This window comes from Dermochelys coriacea, chromosome 6, assembly GCF_009764565.3.
Source record: "Dermochelys coriacea isolate rDerCor1 chromosome 6, rDerCor1.pri.v4, whole genome shotgun sequence".
NCBI classification, from domain to species: domain Eukaryota; kingdom Metazoa; phylum Chordata; order Testudines; family Dermochelyidae; genus Dermochelys; species Dermochelys coriacea.
The window spans coordinates 110,118,551-110,130,718 of NC_050073.1; the positions used below are offsets into that span (position 1 = coordinate 110,118,551).

The following is a 12,168-nucleotide window of genomic DNA, read 5'->3' on the forward strand; positions in this document are numbered from 1 at the left end:
TCAAATACTGCTGGTTTACTTTCTCTCACAGAGCATCTTACTTGGCTTTTTAATGAGCCCCCTACAATTAGCTATTCTAGCTGAAGGTTCTGAAGTTGGCGCACTTTTATCAATTCTGGTGCCTGGGTATTTGAAACTTGGAACATTGTGTTCGGTTCCAGTTAGTTCCAGACAAACTGGAGAGAATGAAGAGAAGAGCAACAGATTTGAATAGGTGGCTGGAAGGATTCATTTGTCTACATGTGTACATCTTGGCTAGGCAACTGCTGAGGAGTGTGGGGGATTGTGATAATAGACTATGTAAATATGTAGGAGATGAGGAATTATTTAGGGTGTACAACTAGGAGTAAAGGCAGAAACTTAAGGCAAGAAAAATGCAGGCTGAAAAACTTGCTGACATTGAATTGCATGGGTTGTGAATAGCCTCCAAAGGGAAGTAGGGCATTTAAAATCTATCCTGTTGGTGCCTCTATCATCCCACCCATGGCATCTGAGCACAAATAGCAAGTCAGTCTGCAAGACTATAGTCTTCCCCTTGCATGGTGCTGTGCAGAGAAAGTATGTGTGGTCAGTATCCTGCTTAACGAAACTGTAGAGAACTGTCCTGCTCTGAGAGGGGAGAAACTGGGTTGTTTAATAAGTCTTTTTCAACTCCCATTTGTGTGACTGAGATCATTATCTCATGGCCAAGGGATTTTCTTGGAAAGGTTCTTTGATTCTTTGGGGGATGGTCCTGCAGGATCTACTTGCATATTTTCCCTTTGCCACACGGGAGGGGAAGTCAGCTACCTGTATGGCACCAGAGGCATCTGGAGAAGGATTTGGCCCTGGCAGTGTGACTGTAATGCCTCTCCACATGACTCAAGACCCCCCCGTGGGGCTGTGATGGGAAGGGGTAGGTGGAGTGGCTGCAAAAGGGGTGTCTGAACCACCTCTGAAAAGTGCAGAACTGTCTTCAGGGGGCGGGCAAGTGGAAAGGCCATCGGATCTATTCTTATGCAGTGGCTCAAAGGAGGAGTGGAGAGGTAGGGTATGTCTACACTGGAAATGTCAAAGCACTGCTACAGGAACCCTGTGCCAGTCAAGGGACTGGGAGAGATGGTCCTGAAGCCACACATGGGTTGTCTGTAGGTTTGGAAAAAGAAAAGGAGTACTTGTGGCACCTTAGAGACTAACAAATTTATTTGAGCATAAGCTTTCGTGAGCTACAGCTCACTTCATCGGATGCATTGGGTTTGGGGAGGTTTGGGGAGTTAGGATTCCATCTCCTCCTCTTTTGCCCCCCTCCCGTCCTGCTTAGTTTTCAGAACAAAGTCCAAGTGGGAGGGAGGGGGAAAAGTCTCACCCTACAGAGAGGATGTGATCTCCACCATTGTAAATTTAAAGTCAAGTCAAGCCAGCAAGTCCGTTTTTGCTGAAGCAGTGACACTTTAATTATCATGTGAGATGCATTGTTTCTGGAGATAGACCTCCTGCTGTGCTAACTAGCCATCTGGATATGGCAATTTGTAGCTTCTAGGAGAAATACACAATAGGCAGCCCTGGCTGTTCTGAAAGCTTGAACCATTACCTTATATTCCTCAAGTGTTCATTCACTAAAAAAGTAATTAATAAAATGAGCAAGTGAAAGATACATTAAATGGGTATGATGTTATGCCATGTGCTGGCCTTTTAAGGTGAAATTAAATATATGAGGAGTTGTTTTATGAAAAAATTAGGAAAAATGTCAACTTTCTAACTTTTGGTGTTAAGCATCCATTTAGTTGGATTGAGGTGGCTTGACTGGAACAACACAAGAGTCTGTATACTGCTGTCCTGTGTACTCCAAGCATTTTTTCCAGAGAGTCATGTCCAGATTTTCCAAGTTGACATTATTTTCACTGAGGTAGGAATCCAAAAGCTTTGAGCTGTACAATAGAAAAGTCCAGATGTCCAGCCGATATAAATGAACATAGCTCTGTTGAAATATACAGAACTGCATCCTTTATACCAGCCGAAGATCTGTCCCAAATCGTTGTTCATCGCCTACCCCTCCAGTGCCTGTATGAAATGGGATGTTGGTCTCAATCCTGTTTCTTGTCAGAGATGACAAGAAAAACTTCTCAAAACTGACCATCACAATCATCGCTTTCAGCAGAGTCCAAGGACTGAATGGGTAGAGACTAAAATATCCTTTTCTCCCTGCCAAGTTGGTTCCTCTGAAGCACATTTTGACAGAGCAGTGTACACTGTACAGATTCTAGATCCCTTACTTGCATTCAGTAGTACCTTATTACTCAAACAGTCCCACTGAAATCATGGAGACTACTCATGGATTAAGGCATTACTTTGCCATGTGTAAGGGCATCAGACTCTGGACTTCTGTGGTTCATAGAGGACAGTCTTTAGAGATGTCAATCTAGCACGTTTCACAAGTACTACGTTTGCTTTAAGCAAAAAGAAAAGTTTTGCTCTTCCATGCAATTCAGTAGATGATCAAAGTTAAAGTGCTAATACACCACTCCCAATTCACTCCCCAGCCTCAAAGAAGAAAATAATTAAAAATAGAAAGCCGATCAAGTTTCATTTAAAATATCCAATTTCTCACAAAGGTTTTTGTCTAAACATTTTTTTTAAAATTAAGATTCAAGGGAGAGCTTTTGAAACATAGCGGGTTAGCTATAAGTGCAGTGATGGCTTTATAACTATTTTCCAAAACGTTTATATTATAAAAGATGATACTATGATTGAGGAAAAAGTAGCAAATGGATGTTGCAAGCGCACATTTTCATCTGAACAAAATCAGTGCTGAATTTGCATTGTGAAGTTACAGTAAGTCACAGAATAGAGAGAGAGAAAAAAATTAAAGGATTACTTAAAATCAACAATAAATGTACAAATTAAAAGTCATCATTTTAAAATGAAGTTATACTCTATTAAAATAAGCATAATATAGCATACTTGTTTGGATGTGTAGTTTATAGAATACACAGAATACTAACATTGACTCAAATTGCAAGTAAAATATCTGTTTAATTAGATCGTAAAGAAAGGAGATTAAAAGTAATATTTTGTAAGATAGTAATTACTGTTTCCAAAGTAGTCTGGTTCCTGTGTATTGACTTAAATTTAATTCTGATAGGGTATCTCTTTGGGGTTTTCTACATTTTGTTTGTGTCTTTTAATTACTTTAAATCACAACCATTACCTTTATTTTGTTTTCTTTCAACTAAATACACTGCAGGGCTTTTTGCTTCAATAGTCTGCCTGTTCACAAACACAGATCTCTGAGCGATCAGCCTCTACCTTTTCATTGTGAGCGGTTACAAGTCAAATCATTGCAGGGGCCTATGCAACAGGATAACAGGAAAGGACCTTGTAACCAATGGGGAGTAGGTTGAGGTGCTGATGGGTGTCTGAGATGTAAATAAACCAGATTGCTCTCATTTCCTGTTTCCACTGTATTATGCATTCCAATAGCACAATTCATCTTTATGACACACACCTATGGCTTTAACTTTACTGCAGGCCACTAAAGTACATTAAAGTGGGCAGGAAATGGAATTAAAAAGAGCTCATTTGAGGGTTTAGAATAACTAAACACATTGCAATAGTTTTTAGTGTAAGGTGACAGCTCTTTTCAAGAAGATTTAACATAGCGCTTCACTTTGCTTATACAAATGAATGTTATTGTAAAGGAATGCAATATATTTATAAATTGAATTAAATTCAAATATGCTCAAATCAATTTTCAAAATTCTCTGGGTTAGCTACAGTTAAAACACAAGATCAAGGGCCAGACCTTCAGGTGTCTGAAGTCAGCGGAGCTATGCTGAGGTACATCAGCTGGGGATTTGGCCCCCACACTGAATATGAAATGAATGTTTAAATAAAATTTGCAGACTTTTACCACTGACAGAGGGTAAAAGCTGCAGAGGGAGGACCAAATTCTCCTGCCTTAAATTAATAGTCCCATTAAAGGTAGTGGGGTACTCATGTGGGGAGGGCGGGCAAGATTTGGCCTTAAAAAGGCATGTAGTTGTTTTCAAACTTAGGCACATTTTAGTAGCTCTGAAGATATGGCGCACAAGCCTCCCTATTCAGAGAGAGATTTTCAAGTACATTTACAATTTTCAGATACATTTAGCTTTTTTTAAAAAATGGTGACATCTAGTCAATACTTTTCTTGTGAGGGGATTTGCAAGTTTTTTTCTTTACTGCATATATACTAGGAAGATATATGGCAGGAGGATTGTGAGTTTACAGCATGGGTTACTTGAAGAAACATAACTCATATTCTCCCTTCCATAGGATAATTAGTGCCTGCCCTATGATTTCACTTACATGATACATGTGGTTTCAGAGTAGCAGCCATGTTAGTCTGTATTCGCAAAAAAGAAAAGGAGTACTTGTGGCACCTTAGAGACTAACAAATTTATTTGAGCATAAGCTTTTGTGAGCTACAGCTCACTTCATCGGATGCATTCGGTGGAAAATACAGTGGGGAGATTTATATATACGCACAGAGAACATGAAACAATGGGTTTTATCACACACTCGGTAAGGAGAGTGATCACTTAAGATGAGCTATTACCAGCAGGAAGGAGGGGGGGAAGAAGGAAAACCTTTTGTGGTGATAATCAAGGTGGACCATTTCCAGCAGTTAACAAGAACGTCTGAGGAACAGTGGGGGGTGGGGTCGGGGGAGAAATAACATGGGGAAATAGTTTTACTTTATGTAATGACCCATCCACTCCCAGTCTCGATTCAAGCCTAAGTTAATTGTATCCAGTTTGCAAATTAATTCCAATTCAGCAGTCTCTCGTTGGAGTCTGTTTTTGAAGTTTTTTTGTTTAAGGATATCCACTCTCAGGTCTGTAATCCTGTGACCGGAGAGATTGAAGCATTCTCCCACTGGTTTTTGAAAGTTACAATTCTTGACGTCTGATTTGTGTCCATTTATTCTTTTACATAGAGACTGTCCAGTTTGACCAATGTACATGGCAGAGGTCCTGTCTGTAAGCAAGGACTGGCCTGTCTCCCAAGATCTGTGAGAGTGATGGGTCGTCCTTCAGGATAGGTTGTAGATCCTTGATGGTGCATTGGAGAGGTTTTAGTTGGGGGCTGAAGGTGATGGCTGGTGGCGTTCTGTTATTTTCTTTGTTGGGCCTGTCCTGTAGTAGGTGACTTCTGGGTACTCTTCTGGCTCTGTCAATCTGTTTCTTCACTTCAGCAGGGTATTATAGTTGTAAGAATGCTTGATAGCGATCTTGTAGATATTTGTCTCTGTCTGAGGGGTTGGAGCAAATGTGGTTATATCATAGAGCTTGGCTGTAGACAATGGATCGTGTTGTATGATCTGGATGAAAGCTAGAGGCATGTAGGTAGGAATAGCGGTCGGTAGGTTTCCGATATAGGGTGGTGTTTAGTGACCATCGCTTATTAGCATCATAGTGGACACTACGGAGACAGGCCAGTCCTTGCTTACAGACATCCCCCCAACCTGAAGCAAATACTCACCCGCAACCACACATCACACAACAGAACCACTAACCCAGGAACCTATCCTTGCAACAAAGCTCGTTGCCAACTCTGTCCACATATCTATTCAGGAGACACCATCATAGGGCCTAATTACATCAGCCACACTATCAGAGGCTCGTTCACCTGTGCATCTACCAATGTGATATATGCCATCATGTGCCAGCAATGCCCCTCTGCCATGTACATTGGTCAAACTGGATAGTCTCTATGTAAAAGAATAAATGGACACAAATCAGATGTCAAGAATTATAACATTCAAAAACCAGTGGGAGAACACTTCAATCTCTCTGGTCACAGGATTACAGACCTGAGAGTGGCTATCCTTCAACAAAAAAACTTCAGAAACAGACTCCAATGAGAGACTGCTGAATTGGAATTAATTTGCAAACTGGATACAATTAACTTAGGCTTGAATAGAGACTGGGAGCAGATGGGTCATTACATAAAGTAAAACTATTTCCCCATGTTATTTCTCCCCCCCCCCCCCCCCCCCCGACCTCACCCCCCACTGTTCCTCAGAAGTTCTTGTTTACTGCTGGAAATGGCCCACCTTGATTATCACCACAAAAGGTTTTCCTCCTCCCCCCCCCCTTCCTGCTGGTAATAGCTCATCTTAAGTGATCACTCTCCTTACAGTGTGTATGATAAAACCCATTGTTTCATGTTCTCTGTGTGTGTATATAAATCTCCCCACTGTATTTTCCACTGAATGCATCTGATGAAGTGAGCTGTAGCTCACGAAAGCTTATGCTCAAATAAATTTGTTAGTCTCTAAGGTGCCACAAGTACTCCTTTTCTTTTTTATGATACATGTGGTTGAGGTTTTTCAAAATGAATCATTCATCCTGCTCTTTCTCTGATTACACTGAACGGCCTCTGGTTTTGCTGAGCACTGTGTTCTTTTCTTCTATCAGTGAATAGATAATTGAACACAAGCTTCAACCTTCAAACTGTTTATCAATATAGAGATATTAGTGGATATTGCACAATGTCATGTAAGGTAAAAACTAATTTGTAAGCAACACAGCAGAAAGCTGGAAAGGCAATTAAGTTAAAAAGTCATTAACATTGATCCTTTTTCACTGAGAAAGTACATTCACATTCCTTTCTCAGAAAGCATCTTTGAAAAATGTCGTGCACCTCGGTCTATCTTTAAGGTAATACTTTAATATGACATTTAGTTTTCTTCAAATATTTTGCTTTTAAAAGGAAGAATTTAGTTCAATGCAGCCTATTGTTCAAGATTCACTTGAATTATATGAACAAGGCGAAACCTGTAGGTAATTAGTAAGGATGGTTGCTGGCCGTTTCTTTCATCATTTGTTCACACTACAGGTATAAATGCTCACTGAAAGGATAAGGTTACAAGATGGGTGGGTTTTACTTCAACGATTGCAGCTTCTTAAGTGAGAATCCAGATGCTTTTCTTCTTTCTCTCCTGTTGGTTAGCGTGGGCATATGAAGTAAATAGCTGAAGGTAAGGTTTAAAGATTAAACATTTTCTGTTTTGCATTGGCAGAATAGCCAGTACTGCTTCTTGTGGTTTCCTAGACAAAAGAACCCATCTGTAGACTTTAAGTAAGTGAATGCACATATGGGGCCAAAATTTCAAAAGAATTCAGAGCCAGATTTTCAAGGGCTCAGCACCCACAAGTGGGGTCAGATTTTCAAAAGAGCTCTGCTCCTATCAAGGCATGTAGGGTACTGACCTTTTTTACAATTGGCCACTTATTTTGATGCCTAGATGGAAGTTTTGGTTCTTCTGAAAATTCTGGACTTAGGGCCTGATCCAATTACCATTACAGTGGATAGGAATATTCCTATCAGCTTCAGTGGGAATTGATTCAGCCCTTTGCATTTTACAGTTGTGAGGTATGCTTTGAAACCTTTATTTAAAAAATATTAACTAAAGAAAACCCATGCTTTCTTTTTTGTGGCAAATGGAATATATTGTAGCCTTATAGTCTGCAAATTCATTGGTTCTTGTCAAATTTGATTAGGTAGAAATGCAATAGCTGAGACAGAAATCAGAGAAGTGTGAATTAAAATTACTGATCTCTCCTCTCTCTCTCTCTTTAAGCTACTTTTTCATTACTTGTGCTTGTTGTGAGATTATGTTTATTACTGTCATCAAAGATTAAAACCTTAAGGCAAACTTTGGGTCCAGTCCTGCTCATGTTGAAGTAGATGAGAGAGTTACCCATAGATTTACTGGGAACAGAATCAGGGTATTTAAAATCTACCTCGTTACTTTTAAATCCTGCACTGTTGCTTGTGTGAGTAATCCTCACTCAGGTGAATAGTCCCACTGAAGTGAGCGAGACTACTCCTGTGAGTAGGGACATCTCACTTAAAGGTTGGCAGGACCAGCCCATGGATCTTATTCATGTGAATAGTGCTTACTTCCTGGGACTTTATGGAGCATTCATTGGATTGAGCTCTCTCTCAGTGCAATTGGCTCTAATAGGACCACCTGTGTTATTCTCATGAGTAAAAGTTTGCTGGATTGTGCCTTTACTAGTGGTTGATTATGCCCTTCCAGATTTCACATACAGTAGCAAACAAGCTTAAAAGTGAAATTAGGTTTTCAGAAACAGGGGAAACTATCAGTGTAAGCTGCACCGTACCATTCAACTCATTCAAGCATTCTGCAGATAATTACTAATGATGTACACAAAGTAGCTATAGAGAGGCAGCATGATAGGTGTGACAAGTACTGTGTGGTTTGTTAATGTGCTTTGAGTGAAAGATCAACATATCAGTCTACAGCGTAAAAGACAACTGCTCCATCCTTTGTAGTGTAACAGACTGAAATGTTGTTGGAGCACTGCTTAGTCTTAAATGTTGAGGTCCTTATCATACGACATAACCTTCCTTGTCTGGCTCTTTTCCTTCTGTCTGTGAGGCAGTAATGGAGGTTGGAATTCTCATTCCCCTTCCCCCCCTCTTGCTTGCAGTGCACAGAGCACATTTGGTCACTCTAATTTCTTCCCTCTGTAAAACATGTGAGTGTAACTTCCCCATAAGGCTTATTAGAGCTGAGGCTATTGAAGTGGAGATTCACGAGGACTCAGGATTGTCACAGGGTAGTGAAATCCCTTTCATTGGGCTGGCTTAACTTTTAAGTTACGTTTAATGTTTTTAACAGTAACTTGTGTTTCCTTTACCCTTCACACCCATCCGTGAGCCAGGTGTTTTTGTCACATTGAGTGGAAAAATAGAAGTAATCTAACTGCACAGCTGGTACAGCTTCAGTGAGAAGCTGGAGGAGGATGGGCTGAGCTACAAGAAGTGATTAGAGAAACTGCTTAAGTAGTTTAAATGGCCTCCTGCAACTGCTTGATAAAATCCAACCACTGGAAATGGGAGACTGTTTTTATAGTGAATTAGGATATTTAAATCTACACTACAATACACTTATATGAGCTGTGTAGTGTAATTTCCTAAAGAAGTTGTTTTCTCAAAACATTTTTGTATCACCTTGATTTTGTAACTTTGCACATTTGATTGAATGTGTGTTACTCACTTCAGATATCCATGCGTGATGGGCTTCATTCTGTTCTCTCTTACACTGGTTTAAATCAGAAATAAGTCTATTGAGGTCAATAGTTACCCTGCTGGAAACTAGGTGTAAGGAGGAACAGAATTAGGCTTACTGATTTCTTTACATCAGAAGCACATTTTTGATCAGAAAACATTTTCATGTAGTAATTTGCTTATTTTAAATATCTAATAGCATTTTAGCATTGCCCTGTTAGTCACATAATGCCAGAGCTTGGAAACACTTATTCTTGGGCTTAACTTTAGTCACATGATTAGTCCCATTGATGTAAGAGAACTAAATAGCACTATACCTTTAAAGTATGTGTTTCTTGTGGGACGACTCAAGTGAGTAAAGCTAATCAGGTGTGTCATTGTTCGTGGGGTTTGGCCTAGAGAGTTCTATCCTGGAAACACTTGCTACTGAGTTTAGTACCATTTAGTTTTCGCAGTAGACAGTGAGAGTATGTTCAGTATTATTTACAGTGCTCAGTAATGTGTGCAGGATTCCCCCTAGAAAGAAAATGAAAAGTCTAGTTTATTTGTCAGGGTTCATTTCTGCTTAGGGGTGGGTTAGAAGATCCTAAAATATTAATTGCTCCTTCCTGCCTGATCTGGGGTTCTTTATTTATATGTTATACTCTCTCAGTAGATTGGGGAGGGGAAGGGCTTCCTCTGTTATGACTGTGAGCAACTCCTGTAACTTCAAAGATAGTTTTACTAGGGTCAAGCTTCATAAATGGAGCAAAGCCAAAGTAAAATCAGCACCTTTATTTGAATCCATAAATCAGTTTACTAATACAATGTACTGAGGACATAATTGTTAAAGCAGTAACAACAGAACTTCTTTTTCATTCTAATGGTGTAGTGCTGTAGGCACTAATACTTTATAAATTCCCAAGGCTTAGAAATATCTGGGTTTAGATATTAATTTAAGGGACAATAATTTAGGAGCATAATGAAAAGAAGTACAACAGTAGAAAAGAAGTACAATAATATTAGCTAATGAATGGTGTGATGCTAAATACTCTCTTAACAGCTTCTATCAACAGCAGTGTTGTATTTTGTGAGATACGTTTAAGAAAACATTGCAAGAGTACTCCAGCAGATGATAATGAAATCAAGTCCAAGATTCTGCCTGAGTTGTTAAATAGTGTTTTTGGACTTTTTACATTCAAACTGCAGGGAAATAGCTCCCTTGGAAGAGAATAAGCAAAGCAAAAATATCAATGCCAGGATTTTTAAAAACAATTTTTACTGTTTTACTGTTTTTTACTGTATACTATAATTAAAAATCAGATACATTGGTCTTCCAGCAAGCTGTTCATTTCCTTGAGAGCAATCACAGCTTAGCATAAAGTAGCACTTTTTTTTTTTTAAAAAGGGTACTAATCTGGTTATACTCTAAGTACACACGATATGGCTATGTCACTAGCTTTGTCTGCCCTCATCATTAACAAGCAAATTAAACATTTTTTTGCTTTTTTTTTTTTTAATTAAACAAATAAACCTTGGGCTGCTCTGTGATCTTTCTTCCATTAAACCCTTAATTGTCTGGAGAACTCAACATGCGTGCTTGAAGTTGGTCAGTTTTGTTGCACAGCATTAGGTATTTGGTAGCAGATTAACAACAGAGCTGGATTTAGTCTCTTCCCTAATCCTTAGAATAGTCTGTTGGGGAGGAGCGGCAGTTGTGTGTTTTAGGAGATAGGTTACTGTATCTCTGAACTGGAAGCACAGCGATGGGTTTTAAAGTGTCTGGACAGGCATGGAATGATTTTGAAAGAGAAAAGCTTATTTAGTGGAAACAAAATAGGTGTTGCTTTCAAATCAGCTTCTTGGCATGCCCACCTCTGAAGGTTGCGGTAGGCTCCAAATGAATTTTTCATCAAAGCAGTTGTAGCGTAAGGAAATATTGCCATCGCCTAGATCACAATTTTCAGAAATGTAGTTCCCAACTAACAGAGGAGCCAACTGCGGTCAGTATCTGGTAAACTAATTCTGATGCTACTTGATTATTCAACACTGAGGGCAAGGACCACAAAATATTTACCAGGTTACGCTTTAATCTGTTTAGTACTCTGCGGTCTAATTTTCATGGATTTAAGATGATTGCATGCCTTTGAAATGCATTATGATATTAGTTGGGTCTGCACCATAACAACATTGTTGCAGAGCCTGAAAAACATGGGCACATTTCAAAAGGAGAGTTAATTAGAAGGGTAAGTAGATGAGTAGTTTTCAAGTGCACCACGAGTTCCACTGTTAAACTCTGATAATAATTTTCATGCTGGGTGTTATACAAATGAAGCTCCTTAACACTGATTAATCAGTTACGGGCTGCGAGTCTGCCAGGATACTCAGCTGAAGCCTAAGAGTTAGCAAGATACCTTCACTACAAGTACCACTAAGGATGAAGAGTGAGTTGTAGACTGTATTTCCTTTTTTCTGTGCTTGTCTTGGACTGATTTTCTTTTTTCTCCTTTTTTTTTTTTCTTTAGGACCCAAGATTATCAGCTTTAATTTTTGATAAGCTTCAAGTGCCTGACTATTTACAGAAAAACAGGAATGAAGGAGAGAGCAGATGTGAAATTTGCGCCACCCACCTGAATCAGCTGAAGCAGGAAGCCATTCAAATGATCCATACCCTTAATCAAGCCAGCTATCAAGAAGTACCTGGCCTCCCTCAAAGTTCTGGAGCATTGACCAGTGTCTTACCAAGGATGGTGACTGTGTCATCCCAAAGGGATTTGCCGCTTGTTTCTGGGCAGGTGGGTAGACAGTCCGGAAAATCAACAAATCTTTTCTCTGGGACAGAGAGAAAGAAGGGACTTGGATGGCCTCAAGGCACAAGCAGTTTTCCAAACTCCAGTGTTCAAGTAACTGTGGCTCCCAGCGGCCTCAGTGGTGCTTTGAGCTCCGTGACTATCCAGGCTCAGCAATACCTTGAGGGGATGTGGAGTATCTCCAGGGTGAACAGCTTTCTTCCCCAAGCTTGTCTAGTAAGTACTGGCAACTCGGATAAAAAGATTATTAGTTTTTTAGGGAATCAGCTCAAATTGCTATGAACCATGTCTTGAAAAATTAAGAGTTGAAAGGAGCTTT

At 39.6% G+C, this 12,168-nt stretch overlaps 1 protein-coding gene across 3 annotated transcripts in view; it reads left to right on the plus strand.

Moving 5' to 3' along the window:
- KIF26A (kinesin family member 26A) overlaps positions 1 to 12,168 on the plus strand; it is a 134,804-nt gene that overhangs the window by 38,935 nt on the left and 83,701 nt on the right. For 2 of the 3 annotated variants that reach the window (XM_043516716.1, XM_038407528.2), the window contains exon 3: positions 11,565 to 12,065. In XM_043516716.1, the coding sequence (XP_043372651.1) occupies positions 11,565 to 12,065 (501 nt within the window). Of the gene's footprint in view, positions 1 to 6,890; positions 7,001 to 11,564; positions 12,066 to 12,168 lie in introns of those variants that run through there. The other variant, XM_038407530.2, reaches the window with a different exon arrangement.